The sequence below is a fragment of the Sphaerodactylus townsendi genome, linkage group LG12 (assembly GCF_021028975.2).
Source record: "Sphaerodactylus townsendi isolate TG3544 linkage group LG12, MPM_Stown_v2.3, whole genome shotgun sequence".
NCBI classification, from domain to species: Eukaryota; Metazoa; Chordata; class Lepidosauria; order Squamata; family Sphaerodactylidae; genus Sphaerodactylus; species Sphaerodactylus townsendi.
This window is the reverse complement of record NC_059436.1, coordinates 21688289-21707747: the sequence shown is the minus strand read 5'-3', so window position 1 is coordinate 21707747 and position 19459 is coordinate 21688289. Positions and strand designations below refer to the sequence as shown.

At 48.2% G+C, this 19459-nt stretch overlaps 1 protein-coding gene across 1 annotated transcript in view; it reads right to left on the bottom strand.

Annotated features, from left to right (window-relative positions):
- MCAM (melanoma cell adhesion molecule) overlaps nt 1–19459 on the bottom strand; it is a 47076-nt gene that overhangs the window by 18195 nt on the left and 9422 nt on the right. The window contains exon 2 of the mRNA XM_048512917.1: nt 1897–2021. Coding sequence (XP_048368874.1) covers nt 1897–2021 — 125 coding nt within the window. The remainder of the gene's footprint in view (nt 1–1896; nt 2022–19459) is intronic.

Genomic DNA, 19459 nt, shown 5'->3' with positions numbered 1-19459 from the left:
CATGAGAATTTATTTTGAAAGGACGATGGTTCAGACATCAGTGGATCAGCACGGAGCCTTTATAATACAGAGCCAGCCTGCATCTAAAGCACGCCAGATGTGGAGTACTGGATTTTATTTAAAGCAAGGGCCAGGTGATGAAAGGATTTTCTTTCTAGTCAACCACTTTTCTTTTCTGGAGTGACCAGTCTGTTACCACCAGGTGGCAGTGCAGGATCTTCAAGCACAGGAAGCCAACTCTTCACTGGTGCAATCCTCAACAGTTATACCCTTCTCAGCTCATAGGCTCATTCCGCACATGCAGAATAATGCACTTTCAAACTGCTTTCAGTGCTCTTTGAAGCTGTGCAGAATGGCAAAATCCACTTGCAAACAGTTGTTAAAGTGGTTTGAAAACGCATAATTTTGTGTGTGCGGAAGGGGCCATAGATTTAAGTGGAGTTAAACTCTTCTAAATTCTGAGATCACAAAGTAGGAAAACTTGCCTGGATCATAAGCAAAATGAAGATTGTGATTTGCCTGGATCATAAGCAAAATGAAGATTGTGATAGATAACAGATACTGAATTCAGCATATTAGTCACTTGTGACTGGCATTGCTTTCAACTACGTAATTCTATTTTAAAAGTTTACACCAATAAATGAGTAGTAAATTGGTCTGTATGTAGAATTGGGGCTATGCTTAGATAAACGAGTACGAATTTAATTTAGTATATCTGATTGGTAAGGTTTTTACCCTAATTTAAAATTCAAATTGTATTTTTGTAGTTTTTAAAATTAATATTTATGAATGTAAATCCCTTTGATATCAATCTGGTCAATAAATATTCATACAGATTTAAGTGGAGTTAAACATTTCTAAGTACGTTGAAATCAACAGGCTCCTAAGGGCTGCAAAGTACGGTGTCTAGTCCTTCTCTGCTGAATTAATCTCACTGTCCCGAACACCTTTCTATCCCAAGATAGTTTCAGAGAGCAGCCACGTTGATCTGAAGTAGAATACCTAGATTTGAGTCCAGAAGCAACTCAGAGAACCAACAAGATTCTGGGGGTATAAGTTTGAGGTAAAAGAATAAGTTGGGGTAAGAGAGAATCAGGTGGTAACAGATGAGCAGAGAAAATGATGCAACAGCTACTCTAAACGGGCATTTAAAAGTTCTCTTAAAATTAGATTTTAGCTGATTATTTAACCCTGCCTTCCTCCTCAATGGACACCCAATAAGCCTGACACTTTATTTATTTTACTCTGTGTATACCCCGCCTTTCTTCCCATTGGGCAGCTTACATCTTTCTCCTCCCTCCCATTTTATCCGCCCAACAATCCTGCAAGGTTGGTTAGGCCGTAACTGGTCCAAGGCGGAGGGGGGATTTGCATCTGGAACTCCCAGATCAGAGTTAGACGCAACACAGAATTCTTCATCAACTTCAGTTAGTAGCCATGTCAGTCCATTTCAGAAAAACCTGAAGAAGAGTTATGTGGCACCTTAAAGACAGAGAAATCTATCAAAGCCATAAGCTTGAGTCCAGGTCAGCAAAACTTGCACTACAATAAATGTGTAAGTCTCTAAAGTATTACAGAACTCTTCTTCTGTTTATACATTTTCTATATTTTTATTGTTTGGTTGAACTGTAAGCTGCCCTGGGAATCCCAATCCACTTGGGAAAGAAGAACACAGTCCAGGAATAGTGAGCAATGCTGCAGAATGCAAAGCAGGAAAGCAGAGTAATAAATTTGCCAACAAACTGTTCCTGATGAGATGTTCTGTGTGACTCAAAAGCTCACATATCCATCGGCCTGATTCTGTAAAATAAGCCTCCAAATCCAGTCAAATCCAATGAACGTACAAGGACATGCCCTGCTGGCACCCCAAACCACTTCCAATGTTTTTTGACTCACATAAAACCACTTGATGTAGGCATACGTGCTGTTCTCGGGGATGGAGAAGTTGCAGGCGATGCTGGCTTCTTTCCCAACTTCTGCCTCTACTACCTTTGGCACGTGAAGTTCGAGGCCATCCGCTCCTGCTGAGACAAAAGACGCAGGTCAGAGGTGGCCAGGCAAAGGAACGCCCATCCTGATGTCTAGCCAGAGCAAATGTTTCTCTCTCCACTATTAGCCAGGGAAGAATATTCTCATGATTCGCAGAGTGATGAAAAAGCCGGGGCCTGGAAAATGTTAGAAATTATTTTAATATTTCCCTGCTTGCAAAGGTACCAGACCTGTTTGAAATTGATGTACTTCCTCAAGGGTGCCTCAAAAGCTACAGGGTTGCTCCCAGAAATACAACTGATCTCCAGCCTAAAGATCAGTCCACCTGGAGAAGACGGCAGCTGTGGTATATCACAGGTTCTAGGTCAGGGGTCTTCAAACTATGGCCCTCCAGATGTTCAGAGACTACAATTCCCATGAGCCCTACCACTTGGCCATGCTGGCAGGGGCTGATGGGAATTGAAGTCCATGAACATCTGGAGGGCCATAGTTTGAAGACCTCTGTTCTAGGTGAAATCTATATCCCCAAATTGCACCTTCCACAGGAACTGCCGCCAAATCTCCAGGCCATAATTGTCACCTCCAGAGCCAAGCCATCAGTTCCATACACCCCCCAGAGCCAATCATACAACAACCCAACATTTATTTTTAAAAGTAGACATATATATGCTAAAAAGTAGAGAGGTAATAAGATGCCAACAAAAGAGGATGGAATTCCGAAAGTCACGGAATATTCAGAAATGGCAAAGTTGATGACACTATTAAGAGACAACAGTTCGAACAATTTTTTAGAAAACTTTTCGGTTTCTCAGAGCTGTTGCGGAGCGGAACATTTTTAGCTGTTTGAGTTGGTCCTAATAACACGATTGCACATAACTATCATTTTAGGGAGCATTTTTCATAGCCAACATGGTTCCACACGATCCTACACAATAGGTGTCCACCTCATCATTTAAATTTCTAGACATCTACAAGGGAAGAAGTAGAAAACATGGGGAATGGCACCTCTCAAATCTCCCATACTCACTTTTTTGAAAAAGGCACCTCACATATTTCCTCACGGAGGCAAACCAGGGACAACCACTAAGCCCAGTGGTTCCCAACCTGGGGTACGCATAAATTACATAATGGGTTTGCTAATATGGGGGTACAGCTTTAGGGAAATGGGTTGCCAAGGGTATAGGGTGAGTATAGAAATTTAGATGACTCAATATTAATTTAAGATATTGTACAGTAAACTTAGTGTGAGGCAGCATACGTTCCAGTAGCACATTAGTAGCACATTTTGGTTCCCTGAGATTGCAAATGCCTTAACAGTCCAGGTGCTCAGGAGCAACAGCTGCAGAAGGCCATTGCTTTCACATCCTGCATGTGAGCTCCCAAACGCACCTGGTGGGCCACTGTGAGTAGCAGAGAGCTGGACTAGATGGACTCTGGTCTGATCCAGCTGGCTTGTTCTTATGTTCTTATGTTCTTACGTGAGTGAACAAAGGTTGGGAACGAACGATCTAGCCAATTAGACCCAAGTAAAAACAGCTGAAAATAGGACCCGTTGGAGCGCCTGCAAACTGGAGACGGAAAGTTTATTCCTTAAGATTCTGAATTAATCCTGGCTGATTGTAACTATAATCCCAGGTCGATTATTCATAATAGCTCCAGCAAATTAGAAAGGTTTTTTTTAAAAAATAATTATGACGTGCTGTGCGTGAATTTTCCATTGCAGGCAGCGGTTGCCAGACAACAGCGAGGCAGAAGGTCCCTGTGGGCCCCACTGCCGGGGGCTGCCCACGAGGTATATCCGTGTCACGGATATTAACGTGTTTCATGCGCCTTCCCTCTCCTGCAGGAAACCACAGCGTCGGGAGGGGGGCAGGCAGATGAGAATCTATTCCAAAGATTTCTCGGCACCGCTCATCAAAATTTAAGTTCCGGAGGTCTTTGAGGGAAATCAGGGCAATTAAATTGGAAGAAAATTAATTTTGGTTTATCATACATTTGTGCTTCTGGAAAGCCATGTGACAGAAGTGAAAGGAGTCTTCAGTGGAAAAAAACCCCCACTCAGTTCTGTGGGGAAAGTACCTCTGAGAATACGCAGAGTGCTTTTCCTTTGTAAAGGGAATGATCCCTTGCTACTCCAGGGTTCTGGTCTTTCCTGTGAATGGGGAGATTCTTTAGATTTGGGGGTGCAGCCAGGGATGGGCAGGGGCCTCAGCACAATATAATCCTGTAGTGCCCACCCTCCAAAGTAGGCATTATCTCAAGAGCCTGGGCCCACGCATCCTTGATCCTATTCCAGCCCTGTTACATTCTTTTCCTCCGAGTTTCTCATTAGCCTCTGGTAAGAGAACACCAGCCTGGCTACGCATCCTCTAGACTGATTTTCTTTATGCTATGAATGCTGAAATTGCAGACTCTTCTGCTTCCAAGCAATATTTTGCTGGCAAGGGCAGGGACGCCAAGAAAGTCTTTGTGGTCTCCTACACTGCACCAGCCAGCAGGGCGTAGTCGTTAAGAATGGTGAACTCTAATCTGGAGAACCAGGTTTGATTCTTCATTCCTCTCCATGAGTTGCAGACTCTCATCTAGTGAGCTGGATTTGTTTCCCCGCTCCTACACATGAAGCCTGCTGAGCGGCCTAGGGCCAGTCACAGTTCTCTCTCAACTCTCTCAGCCCCACCTACCTCACAAGGTGTCTGTTGTGGGGTGAGAAAGGGAGAGGAGATTGTAAGTCGCCTGGGTCTCCTTACAGGAAAGACCGTGGTCGTTTCCCCACTTACCTGCTGCTGCGCGCTACTCTCCCCAAGTAGTGTGCGGTCCCCCGGAACTCCCCACTACAGGGGCGGCGACAATGCAGCCGCCCCGACGCTGCCGCTTTCGCGCCCCCTCAGCGCGCATCATTCCTGGCGCTCCTCAAAACGGCGCCTTTTGATGACCCCGCGCAGAGTGCGGGGTCGTGGGGAAGCCCGGGAGCGCACCAGAAATGACGCGCGCTGGGAGTAGCACGCAGCAACCTTTGGTCGAGGTAAGTGGGGAAACGACCAGTGTGTGTGGGAGGGAATAAATCCAAACTCTTTTTCTTCTTCTTCGTCGTCGTCCTCTGTTCACCTGCTGTGCACAGGGGCAAGCTCTCTGCCCTACCTGCTGGGGAGGGCAGCACAAGTCCTTTCCATCAGTGCTAAGTCACAGAACTGGCTTCCCCTTCCATTTTGGCCCTATTTGGGGTGGGGAAGAGCCGGCAGCTGCGTTTCCTTCAAGGGCTGCTGTTTCCATCAGCCTCAGGAAGGGGAAACGGTTTCTCAGCAGCCAAAGCGCCTTTCCAGATGCTGCCCGCGAGGGAACAGGTGTGGATCAAGAGATTAAGCAGCCCGCACAGAGGGCTCCCTTATTCCAAAACCCTGCCAGCCTTCTCCAATTACTATGGCTTTCCTGCCCACAGCCCCGGCCTCCTGCCCGACCCACCCTGTCTCCCCCCACCCCCGTACAATTGTTCTGGGATGACATCAACTCTCCCCAATCCGGATACAGCCCCTGACGTCTGTGGGAGCCATCCTTTAGCTCAAAATATCTGCTGCTTCTTGAGGTGCTCAGATAGCACGGCTGTGCGCACATGCATGGAAGCAGCCTCAGACTTTCCAGATGCAACCTGGGATTTCCTTTTGGGGTTCCTCTCCCCGCTTCTTCCCCATGCCTCTGTCCTCAGAAGGAAATCCCAAATTACACCAGGAGACGTCCTTTGCTTTATCCAGATATCCGGCAGATGGGCGAACAAACTGGTGGCGTTTCGACTTGCTCTTGCGGCCGTGCTTCCTAAAATGGAAAGCAAAACTCACCCAGGGGAGGGGGCACTGGGTGGGGGGGGGGGCAGAAGACTACAGAGAACAACCTACTGGATCAAACCCAAGGTACACACAGGGAAGTGTTTTCTTTCCAACAGCAGCCAGCTAAAAACATCTCTGGAATGATCACAGCAAAGCACGATGTTCACTGTCTCATAAACAGAGGTATACTGCTTCTGGACATGGGGGCTTCATTCAGGCGTGTTGGGTAATAGCCATCAAATCCTTGCTCTGCCACTAAAGTTTGCTGGGTGGTCTTGAACTGGTTACTGTCTCTCCATCTAACCTCCCTCACAAGTGTAGGTCTTTCTTTGTCGTGAGCATAAAATGATATTGAAAGCTGTGAAATATGGACAAATACATACAAATAAACATTTAATGGCTGCCATCATCACATCTTGGTCCTGATGTAGCCATATAATTTGTCTCTACATTGTTGATTGCCTCTCCAGCATAAAAGACAGTGCAGTGTGGTGGTTAGAGTCTCAAACTAGGAATCTGGGAGACCCGGGTTCAAATCTCGCTCTGCCAGGGAAGCTTGCTGAGTGACCGGGCCAGTCATATACTCTCAGCCTACCATACAGGGTTGTTGAGAGGATAAAAGAGAAGGATAAGAAAATGATGTAAGGCGCTTTGGATCCTCCCTTTGGGGAGGAAGGTATGATACAAGAAAAGTAAATAATTCATTCAATGCATTGTCGAAGGCTCTCATGGCTGGAATCACTAGGGTGTTGTGGGTTTTCCTGGTTGTATGGCCATGTTCCAGTAGCATTTTCTCCTGATGTTTTGCCTGCATCTATGGCTGAAATGGCAGCCACAGATGCAGGCGAAACATCAGGAGAAAATGGTCCTGGAACACAGCCATACAACCAGGAAAACCCACAACACCCTAGATGAATTTACTTGCATTCAGTGCAAGTTTGCAGGTGCAGCTATTTCCTGAGCGTCACGGAGGAGCTGAAGATATACATAATGCTGGAATGCAATAACCTATAATCATCGTATTTAGCATTTCTAATTTGGGGGCAGATGTTTCTACATAAACAAGCAAGGTACACTTACAGCTGACAGCTGTAATGTGTTGCAGAATTGCTAGTTCTGGGTTGGAAGATTTGGGGGTGAGGGAGAAGATTTGGGGAGAAGAGGGACTTCAGCAGGGTATAATTCCAGAGTCCATCCTTCAAAGCAGGCATGACCTCCAGGGTAACTGGTTTTTCTGGCTTGGGGCTGAGTTGGAATTTTGGTAGATCTCCAGGCCCCACCTGGAGGCTGGCAACTCTATGTGACAGATTCTTCAACACTCTCTCTCTCACACACACACACTGATACATGCAGCCAAGGGAATCATTCCCCCCCCCCCCTTCTGATGATCCAAGGGTGGAACCAGGTGGTTCTTCACATCTGACAGGCTTGGTTTGGCTCCACCATAGTCCTGGAGCAAGGAACACGGCACAAGTCGAGCAACCCCTGATGATCCCACATTCCACCACCAGCAACAACACTCAACTACTATCAAGCACACACGTAGGATGGGTGACACCTGGCTTGACAACACTTACATGTGAAAGGGATCTGGGAGTCTTAGTAGACCACAAACTAAACAGTCAGCAGTGTGATGCGGCAGCCAAGAAAGCCGATGCGATTCTGGGCTGTATCAATAGGAGTATAGTGTCTATATTGAGGGATATAATTGTACCTCTCTATTCTGCATTGGTTAGACCTCACCTGGAATATTGTGTACAGTTCTGGGCACCACAATTCTGGAAGGATACTAATAAGCTGGAACGGGTCCAGAGGAGGGCAACCAAAATGGGAAAAGGTCTGGAATCCATGCCCTACGAGGAGAGACTTAGGGAGCTGGGGATGTTTAGTTTGATGAAGAGAAAGTTAAGAGGTGACATGATAGCCATGTTTAGATATTTGAAGGGATGTCATGTTGGTGAGGGAGCAAGTTTGTTTTCTGCTGCTCTAGAGACTACGACCAGGAGTAATGGATTCAAGGTACAGGAAAAGAGAATCCACCTAAACATCAGGAAAACTTCTTCATGCAACTTGTGATTGGTGTTTGGAATATGCTGCCACAGGAGGTGGTGATGGCCACTAACCTGGATAGCTTTAAAAAGGGCTTGGACAGATTTATGGAGGAGTAGTCAATCTATGGCTACCAATCTTGATCCTCCTTGATCTCAGATTGCAAATGCCTTAGCAGACCAGGTGCTCAGGAGCAGCAGCAGCAGCAGAAGGCCGTTGCTTTCACATCCTGCATGTGAGCTCCCAAAGGCACCTGGTGGGCCACTGCGAGTAGCAGAATGCTGGACTAGATGGACTCTGGTCTGATCCAGCAGGCTAGTTCTTATGTTCTTAAAACCTCCTGACAGTAAGGGCTGTTTGACTGTGGAATGCACTATCTGGGAGTGTGATGGAGTCTCCTTCTTTGGAGGTTTTTAAACGGAGGTTGGATGAACATATGCCAGGAGTGCTTTGATTGTGTGTTCCTGCATGGCATAGGGTTGGACCTGATGGCCCTTCTGGTCTCTTCCAACTCTATGATTCTAAGCACCCCAGAACCCACCCTGTATCCAGTCACCACCCATCTGGAGTGCCCGTCAGTGCAGTGAAGACAAATTAGGCAGAAGGCAGATGTGCACTGGTTGCCAGGCAGGATTCAATATTCAGGCCCAGCTGCTAGTCAGTTTCCCTGCACAAAGCGAGCTCCTGTCATCCCCTCCTCCCTCCCCCCACCCCCGCAACTGACAGTTCCTCTGAAGAAGCCCCTGCTGCAGCTGATAGCTGGCCTGAGAAAGGGTTAATGGAGCCTTATAAAGAGAAGCCAACTGAACCATAGAGCCTGAACTCACCCAGGCTTCTGGCTCAGAACTAATCATAAGGGCTGAAGACGATGTTAGCAGCTCTGAGTTTCCAGATACAACCCTGAGGTGCAGACGGAGATTGAGATTGGCCTTCAAGGAGAGACGCCGCTCAGCAAGACTGCAGGCTAGGCATTACCCAGAGCCTTTGCAGGAGCAGCCCCAGGCAAGTAGCTCTGAGGAATAAAAAGCCTTGGGCAGGAGCTGCAATTGTGGTTGCAAAGTGGATTCTCCCTGACCTTGCCTATACACCATTGCTGTCTCCGAACCTGACTGACAACAGACCGCCTTCTGACCTTGATTCTTGGATTCTCCTGGTTGCTGAATGCACTCCTAGCATTTGACTTCTGGCCTGATTGACTTCTCTTTGGATTCTCCCACGGACTTGGTAACCTTGGACTTTATTCTCTGCGAAACTGCCAGCAGCCCAGGCCCAGCTCGGAGCCTCTTCAGTACTGTGCGTTGCTGTGGCAGCGCACCAGCCTTACAGCTCCAGGTTTATTTATTTTACAGCAGGCTCAAAGTGGCTTGCCCCACGTGGAAGCTGGCAACTCTACCCTCTCCCCGCTCACTTGCTAGAAAAAAAAGCTGGTTACCATGCTCAACTCAAAATCTGCGAACCTATGTTCCGTGTCTGCTTCCCAAATACTGGAAGTTCCCATTGCTTTTTCCAACTAATAATAATTGATGTTGTTATATTGTTATTATTATTGGCATTGTTATGGCCAATTTGGGCCCTCAAGAGAGTACATAATTAAGAAACACTAAACACCAGTACATGCACACACCAGTGGCGTATCTGCCACTTGATCCTGGGCGTCCCCCATTGGGTCACATGGGGGCACCCGGTGGGCCCACAGCAAGCTACCAGCCCAGCTGTTCCTAGCAGCCGGCCCAGGAGCCGGCTGCAGGCTGGATTGGCCTGGCCCCACCAGCTGAAGGAGAAGTGTGGCTGGGCTGCCACCAGGCGCCCCCCGGCCTGGCCTAGCCAGGCTACCTGGGACCTCCGCCGACTAAGGTAAGTGGGGTGCAGGGGGAGGTGCCTAGAGCAGATTTTGCAGGCCATTTTCCCCCGGAATGCCTCTGGCACACACACAATTAAACATAAATAGGAAAGAACGCAAATAAGAGAATGTCAAATAAGAATGTCAAATAGGAGAGTCTTCACCTGCTGGCGGAAGATAACAACAGATAAAGATACATGAAAGACCATGAATGGCAAAATCAATTTGAGAAACGCAGATCAAAGCTAATCTTTCTTCCCACGACAGGCACAGTTGTTCGTTATTTCCTCTTACATAGATTTTCCACACATCCTTTTATCAACACCAAAATGGATGACTTGGTCCCCACGACCATTTGTGTGTCTGTTCAGCTAGCAAAATGACCTTTTGAAAATGGAGGGGGAGATAGCGCACACAAGCCTCTAATCTGGAAAACCAGGTTTGATTCCTCACTCCTACACATGAGCGGCAGATTTTAATGTGATGAACCGCGTTTGATTCCCTGCTCCTCCAGATGAAGCCTGCTGGGTGACCTTGGGCTAGTCGCAGTTCTCTCAGAACTCTTTCAGGCCCACTGACTTCACAAGGTGTCTGTTGTGGGGAGAGGAAGGGGGAGGAGTTTATAAGCCACTGTGAGACTCCTTGAAGGTTGAGAAAGTGCGGTATCAAAACCAACCCTTCTTTTTCTCGAGTATAATCTACGCCTCCCTTTTCTCAGCTTTCTAAAGGGTCTTCTCTCACCTGCGCTGACCGAGCAGTTCAGGGGCAAAAGGCAGAGACTTGTGTGGAATCATCATCATGGGATGTTCCTGGTTCCATTCAGTCTCGTATTAGAGGCAGGGGGTCTTGGATGCAGCTTTCCTGCCTCTTTTGGTCCAGCTGTTCAGTCCTTGGCCCTGAAGTCCCAGCCCTCCCTCACCCTCCAAGAGGGGGTCATCCATAGACAAACGTGTCACGGGGGGGAGGGGGACCACACTTACGGCACAGGCTGAGGGTCCTCTGCTTCCACTCCCTTTTCCTCCCCCATCAACACCCACAAGGAGCAGACACGGCTCATTTGCTGGAGCAGGAAAAGGATTTCAAGACCACCCAAATGGGGTGAAGCAGGGCTGGATTAGGTCCAGCCAGACACCTACAGCAGCTGCTGCTTGGGAAATGCAAACAAAGGAGCCAGAGGCCCATTTCAAAGTCCACACGCAGGCTAAAGAACAGCTGGGGTTAACTTGATCCCGTAGATACCCCTGACTTGACCTGGATGGCCCAGGCTAGCTTGATCTTCTCAGATCTCAGAAGCTAAGCAGGGCCGGTCTCGGTTAATATCTTGGTGGGAGACCACCAAGGAATACCAGGGCCATGGCGCAGGGGCAGGCAATGGCAAATGACACCTGAACATCTCTTGCCTTGAAACTCTACAGGGGTCCCACACGTCAGCTGCGTCTTGACAGCACAGACAGAAATTCCTGCCCATCCCAACCATGGCAGGAGGTATCTGAAATTCAAGTATGGATGGAAACTCCCCCCAATGTTCAAGAGCATCCAACCAAAAGGCAATCTGTACTAAACCCAGCAGGCCTGCAGAATTCTTGGAAGACGGCAAGGACAGGCTGGAAAAAGGCAGCGTGTTTAAGTGGTTTGGATGACATTAGGTATTGAAAGAGAGAGAGTGGGAGGGAGGGAGGGAGAGCTGAGTTGACAATTCAGGTGCTCTCTCTCTCCCTCCCCCAGCGACCTTCCACACATCCCAAAAACATCTCCAAAGAGTCATGGAGAACAAACGGAAACCAGCAAGCAAGTGGCAGGCTCCCATCTCAGCACGGGTAATGGAGCGTCTGGCTGGGCTCCAGAGCAGAAGTAATGCGTTTAAATTGATCCAGTGCTATTCTGATCGGGCTGGACTCAGGGGAGCAGATGCAGAGGGAGGCCAGAGTAAACAATCCCAGGCATATAAACAAGAGAGACGACTTTTGGGGAGACGCTCCTCGGCACTGGCCCATCTGTTCCAGGAGATGGAGAAGGGATCCGCCATGCAGACGGCAGTACTCCGGCCCCAACGCTGGATCAAGCCCAACTTTTTGAGTTCGGCCAAAAAAAAATTAGAAGACATGCCTTCCTGGGCAAGAATCCCAAGTGGAGACCTCTGGGCCTGTAGTAGAACAGCTAGATTGAAGTCCAGGACCAATTTAGGCCCCTTACGCACATGCAGAATAATGCACTTTCAATCCATTCTCAATGCACTTTGTAGCTGGATTTTACTGTGCGGAATGACAAAATCCACTTGCAAACAATTGTGAAAGTGGATTGAATGTGCATTATTCTGCATGTGCGGAAGAGGCCTTAGAAACTACAAGATTTTTTGGATGTGATCTTTCGAGAGCCAATGCTTTCTGCCCAGGTTCAGGAAAGTAACCAAGGTGAGACATAAACAGCATAGTCAAAACTAAGTCCAGGTGTTGAAGCACAGGTATTCAACCGTCAGTCATATTTTATTGCATATGGCCACAGGCCCCTGCAGCCCCTGACATATAAAACTAGTACAACATTTAAAAGAATAAATATAGATCTAACTGTAACCCAAAACATACTGCAATATTGCAGGCTAAAACATGAAAATCAAGCTAATCTAGTTATCTTACTACAGGCATTGCATGTTTAAGTCTTGTTTACTTTCAGCATGTTTAGCCCTGATCTTTTTAGCAGCTGCTGCAAAACATGCAACTTAGTAGATAATGAGCAGATCCGTATCGGACAGAAGTTTTACCCATTTTTCCATACATGCTGGACTTCCATTACCTAAAAGGCATTTACTCAAAAATTTAACCCTTAGTCCTTTATGCAAGAGACAGGGAAAAATGCATATTTACCATGTGTTTTACTAAAGATAATGAACAATATTGGGGGTTTTCTGTGAGTGGTTGTATAGGTAGGGACCCAGAACACTTCTTTGCTCGGTGCCCTATAAGGCAGCCCTGACTTGCCTTTTGAATTTGCCTGATTGGTTTTGATACTTGGACTGCAATAAAACGGTTTGGGATCAGGCACTCTGGATAACTCTCCTTAACAACACTAAAGGCTGGTATTCCCTACTGGATAAATCATTAGACTCTTCACTGGCTGGGTTTGAGATTAGGGATTGGATATTTCATTCGGATGCTAGAAAAGGTAATCTAATCATTCCCCAGACAAAGTTCTCACCCTGGTTTTTCGTGATAAAAAAAGATCCCATCAGAGCCTCTTATTTGACAAACACTGCACTTCCAAAACTAACAATGGGTTTTACATTGATCCATTCCTACACTATATTTATTTAGTTGGTTGCTATCAACAAATACCTTCAGAACTGTGATACTGTATTTGTGGAGAAGATGTCTCTGAGGATGTAATGCACTACATTTTCCAATAACAGATGTTCATAGTTTAGTATAGTGTAATATGTATTTGGTGACAGCAAGTCAAAACATGCATAGATTAGCATGGGACCCCCATGCTTGTGGGGCCCCTGGGGCAACCGCTTGGTATGCCCACGCATTGAGATAACCCTGAGTCAGATCATATCCAGGAAGTTAAACACACCAATGTTCGGAAGAAGGAAAGAAATAGTGGCATGCACATGAGATTGTGGACACGCTGCTTCCCCATTGGCTCGGCCTTTCCTGGCTGCTTTTATTAGGGAACCCTGCTAAGATTCCCAGGGACAGGCCCAACTCATCAATGGCTGAACAGCCTCCATGGTTGTAAGCCCTGATCCTGTAGTGACTCAAGCTCCCAAAGATTGACCTGTGTTGAACTGCCAACCATGCGCACCCGCGCCTCCTTCCCAAGGGCCCTGGCAACCCTGGGATGAAGCTGCCAGCTGCTTCTGCTTTAGATCCAGGACTGCAGAGCCGAGGATGTGGCATGTTGGTCTTGGCCCAAAACTCTCTCTCTGCATCTGATGGGTCGTCGTGCAGCATTCAAGGGCTGAAGCCAGCTTCCTCAACCTGTCCTTCACCTAAGGAGGCATCGACAGGCAGACCCACGACACCCTCTTTGTCAGTCGAGTGTCAGAAGCTTCTAGCCCCCCCCCCCCCCAAATCTTGTTGGTCTACCTGAAGGGCTACTGCCCTTGAATCCAAAGCCTCCTGCAACCTCCAGGTAGACTCTCCTCTTAGGACTCTTCTCCAGAGGGTTGTTTTTTCCCCAATTGTCCTTCTGGCTTGCAAGACGCAAGACCTAATTTCATCTAGAGCAATCAGATCTGGAGCACGTCCCTGGGCAGTCAGGACGGGGTCGTTTGAGGCTAATACATTTATCTGGAAGGAGGGAACTGGAACCAGCTGAAGACGAGTCAGGGAAAGCCGGCTTCACACTGGGCGGAGCACACGGTGACAGTGGCTTTGCAAACAGACCAGGTTTGGGTAGGCCAGACGCCACCGCAAGCGGTTGCTACAGACAGGAGTGGGGAGGGCCCGGAGGCAGAGTTGCTGAGTCCACGGTGGGATGCACGAAGTCCCTGAGACAGAGTTGGTCCCAACCCATTTTGCTAAAAATTATAATCCAGCCCACCCCAATTAAGAAGGGGTTTGGTCCACCAGAGAGTTGGGGACCTGAACGTCTCCTTCCTCTTCATCCGTGGAGAGAAGTTCTCCCTCCTCCACAGCATCACCATCACTTCCAGATGCTACAGATGCTCCTCCACGTGGGCTGATCCTCCTGCTCTTTCTGGCTTCCTTGGTGGGCCATGAAGAGCCCCCTCCTGCAGCTGTGTTGGGGCTGATCCCTTTCCTGATGGGAAAGGGGGCTGGTCAGCTGGAAATGGCTCCCAAACGCTGCTGGGATAAGGCAGACATCTGCTCCTGCATTTCTCCTCGTAAAGCATCAACCCACTGAGCCAGCATGGTTTGTGGTTAAGAGCAGGTGCACTCTAATCTGGAGAACCGGGTTTGATTCCCCGCTCTGCCACTTGAGCTGTGGAGGTTTATCTGGTGAATCAGATTAGCTTGTGCACTCCCACACATGCCAGCTGGGTGACCTTGGGCTAGTCACAGTTCTTCGGAGCTCTCTCAGCCCCACCCGCCTCACAGGGTGTTTGTGGGGGGAGGGAGGGAAAGGAGACTGTAAGCCCATTTGAGTCTCCTTACAGGAGAGAAAGGGGGATATAAATCCAAACTCTTATCTTCTTCTTCTTCTTGAATAGGGACAGATGGTCCTGAGTGGGCTATGTTACCCCTTCCCCATCTTGATCTCAGTCTCCTTGGGGGTTGTCAGGGGTTTGGAGAGCTAGACTGCGGTCTCTTCCTCCCTCCGCCGAGCTCTAGAGTCCTCCTGCTGCTCTGGGGCAGGTGCAGCAGTGTTGGGATCAATGGCGGCCATCTTGTCCTCCCGTGGCTCAATGTTCTGGCTCAATGTTTTGGTGCCTTTCCTTGCCACATAGAGGAAGCCTGGCTGGATGAAGCAGGGGTGGGGGCAGCCCTATTGGGAGTGTGCCCACCCAGGAGGCTGCAAGTGCTGTAGCTCCAGTCACAATCGAGACTCCCAAGTCCTCTCCGGAGAGGAATTCGTCTTCCCCCATTGCAACCACTGACGGCATTACTGGTGTGGCTGCCTCTGACTCCTCCTTCCCTGTCTCAGCCAACAGTGCTGAAAAACTGCCCCTCTAACGCCCAAAGAGGCAAAAAGAGGAGAAAAGGAGGTGGAAAGAAAGAATGAGAAATGGAAGCGAAGGTAAAGATAAAGTCTCAGGCAATTGACCCTAAGCGCTCTCCCTGGAGGGGAGAGCACCATCTTGACAAGCAGGGGGGCAAAATTCTACCCCGCCTCCCTGATCGGATAGTGGAAAACACTATCCGAGGGAGAACTGCAAGCCTGTCCCCAAATGCCAGGCTTCCCTTGGCACCAGGAAGGAGTCTGACTGAGCCGAGGTTGACGTCAGAATATCATGTCACCCTGTGCCCCCCCCCCCCATGAGGCCCCCTGGCACAGATAATTTCCTGCCTTTGCCGTGAACTCATGGTCCAGGAATGCCCAGCATGTGCTACCCAACACAAAGCAGAGAACGTGACTTTTGTTAGCCTGCTGTCCCTCATCTTGGCACAGAAGCTCTCGGCTGGCACGTCAGACCAGCTGTTGCCAAGTTCTCAGGAAGGGCCACGTGGGAGGAGAAATGGGAGACTTGGGAGGTTTGGACCCACCAGCAACAAGCTAGATTGTGCCGCCGCCGCATAGGGGTGGCCAACCTATGGTTCTCCAGATGTTCATGGACTACAATTCCCATCAGCCCCAATTGGCCATGCTGGCAGGGGAGGATGGGAATTGTAGTCCATGAACATCTGGAGCACAATAGGTTGGCCACCCCTTATTTATTTATATAGCATATTTGCTATACCGCCCTGCCCTCAAAGGGCTCTGGGCAGTGCCGTGGAGGACGTGGTCTTCACACTGCACAGAAGAGCCACCTTGCCTGCATAATTGGGAGCTAACTCACCCCCAGGTTCACAGGGCAGCTCTTAGCCCTACAGTGGACGTCAGAGGCAGTCTGTTTGTCCATCCTCTTTCCTTCTTTTCAGGAAGGCAGGCTGGGGGGGGGGGGGATCAACACAATCGCTTTATTCAGGGCACCACAGCCACAAGGAGTCTGAGGGGACTTTCGGAGCGAGGGCAGAGGACACAGAAAAAACGGGCTGGGAACAGAGACCTCATTCTCCCCAGAAACCCCTCCCATTCCCAAACGCCCACTGAGCATTGCTTGCTAAAAGTGTGGGGAGTGGAAGGGGGGGGGGAGCTGCCATGGATGACCTCAACAGTGACAACATCCCTGGGCAACAAAAGGCCTCCGTAGCTCTCCAGGACATGGATTGACCCTGTCCGATTAGCCAAGGGACGATAGAGGAGAAAGCCAAAACAGAGACCCTTCTGAAGACGCCGGACGGAATAAGATGAATCTGTTGCAAGCTCTGCAGACAGAAGGGGCTGTGATGTTTGGGGATAGAGACGCAATCCTGTCAAAACAGGGGACCTCCCCAGGGAAGGAAAATAGCAGCCCCGGTTGTTTTCTGTGCCCAGGACTGGATGGGAAAAAGCATTTCCAGAATATGCCCATCACACTCCTCCAAAGCACACCAGTAATACTAACGCATGACATAGAACCCTGGTTAATTTTTGACTTAGTGTATCAGACAATCACATTTATTTACGGTCTTAGACCAAATGTTTAAAATACAATTTAAATAAAAACAACTTTAAAATCCACCTTAATATAAAATATAGTTAAAACATTCATCTTTCTATATTTCAGCAGCAGAGTTTAACCGAGATAGCAAGAACTTATGATGGCAATTGTCATAGCCTATTTAAATAGAATCACTAGATCCTTCAATTCTTTTTTTTCAGATTTCTTCAATTTACAAAGATATAAGCAAAATCTGGCAACTGACAATGTAATGTTAAAATCTACTCCCATTAGCAACCATCTTAAATCTCTCCAATGTCGGGCCCAAAATGTCTTTGCGAGGCTGATCAAGCAAAGGACACCTAAAGAGCATATATGTTCCACGGTATCAATCTCTTTTAATGAACAATTTATTTTTCCCCACTAAACTAAACCCAGATGGAGTCCTGTATTCTCTCTTACTTTTCTCTCTCCCTTTCTAAGGCACTGGTAGGGATGCCCACCTTAGGCTGCAACCCAGTTTTAGGTCACAATCAAGCGGCTGAAGACCATGGGAGACCACGGAGCCAAGGCTAAGAAGCAAAACATCTGTGCTGCAAACAGAAGGTCATAAGAACATAAGAACAAGCCAGCTGGATCAGACCAGAGTCCATCTAGTCCAGCTCTGCTACTCGCAGTGGCCCACCAGGTGCCATTGGGAGCTCACATGAGGGATGTGAAAGCAATGACCTGCTGCTGCTATTGCTCCTGAGCACCTGGTCTGTTAAGGCATTTGCAATCTCAGATCAAAGAGGATCAAGATTGGTAGCCATAGACGGACTTCTCCTCCATAAATCTGTCCAAGCCCCTTTTAAAGCTATCCAGGTTAGTGGCCATCACCACCTCCTGTGGCAGCATATTCCAAACCCCAATCACACGTTGCGTGAAGAAGTGTTTCCTTTTATTAGTCCTAATTCTTCCCCCCAGCATTTTCAATGAATGCCCCCTGGTTCTAGTATTGTGAGAAAGAGAGAAAAATTTCTCTTTGTCCACATTTTCTACCCTGTGCATAATTTTATAGACTTCAATCATATCCCCCCTCAGCCGCCTCCTCTCCAAACTAAAGAGTCCCAAACGCTGCAGCCTCTCCTCATAAGGAAGGTGCTCCAGTCCCTCAATTATCCCGGGTTCAAGCCCCAGCATCCTCCGTTCAAAGGATCAGGTGATGTGAAAAACCCTGGACAGCAGCTGCCGGTCAGAGTAGAGAATACTGACCTTGACAAACCGAGGGTCTGATTCGGTACAAGGCAGTTTTCTGGGTGACCTTTTGTGATTATTTTCTCTTTTTGCCAGCTATTCATATATGACAATCATTAAGTGCTGTACCTTATGATTCTTGACAAATGTATTTTCTTTTATGTACACTGAGAGCATATGCACCGGAGACAAATTCCTTGTGTGTCCAATCACACTTGGCCAATAAAGATTCTATTCTATTCTATTCTATTCATCCTCCTCGGAGATTCGGATGGCGCCTGCGTTCTGCAGTCTGACATCCTTTCTAGTTTTCCGGTCTCCCAAGGTTATGCTATCTGGACACTGTCTTTGGTTCCGTTTTGGCAGGTATTGATCATAGCTGTCCTTTGGCCTTGAATTCCAATGCAGGGAAAACACTTAACCACCTCCCAGTCCCAAGGCCCAAACCAAATCCATTTCCATTCTTAAGTGTGGGCCTTTCAGTCATTCAGACCGCTGTTTTTACAAGCTGCCGCGACATCTCGACTTTTAAATTCTCTGAAAGGGGCTACTTAATGCTCATTAAGATCTCAGGGAACCGAATGAGGGAACAATGTGAGCAGGCGGAGGAACGGGAAGTGGCGTCAGAGCTGGGAGACTGGGCAGCATCAAAGCGGCACCGCGTACATTTCAATGGCTTTAAGAGAATCTGTCCTAACAGGCTGAGCCAATAAATGCATCAAGCAATGCAATAACGTCATAGCAAGACTGGTGTGGACGCCTGGAGACGAAGACGCCCGCAGGTACAAGACCTGCCCTTAGTGCCTCCTCCATCTTAATCCACATCCCAGAAGAAAAATATCACTTACTCCTCCAGCCTTTTAAAACCTCTGTCGTCTGGGGGTGAGCTGTAATTCTAGGGAATCCCCAGGCCTCACCTGGAGGGTGGCATCCCTAGATTGTTGAGAGATGAAAAGAGCCTCCTCCAAGGTGGAGACGAGATACAGATGTCATAAAAGAGCAACGGTGTGACAAGGACAAGTGGCCAGGAGAAGCATTTTCGCCATACTTGCATGATAAGAGGCAGCGTGGTGTAGTGGTTAAGAGCAGTGGATTGTTACCTGGAGAGCCCGGTTTGATTCCCCACTCCTCCACGTGAGCAGCAGACTTTGGTGAACTGGATTTGTTTCCCCACTCCTACCCTCCTGCTGGGTGACCTTGGGCCAGTCACAGTCCTCTCAGAACTCTTTCAGGCCCACCTGCCTCACAAGGTGTCTGTTGGGGGGAGAGGAAGGGGAAAGAGGTTTGTAAGCTTCCTTGAGTCTCCTTACGGGAGAGAAAGCCGGGGTGTAAACCCAAACTCGTCTTCTCTCCTTTTTTGAAATAGCTGCCGCAGAGCAATTG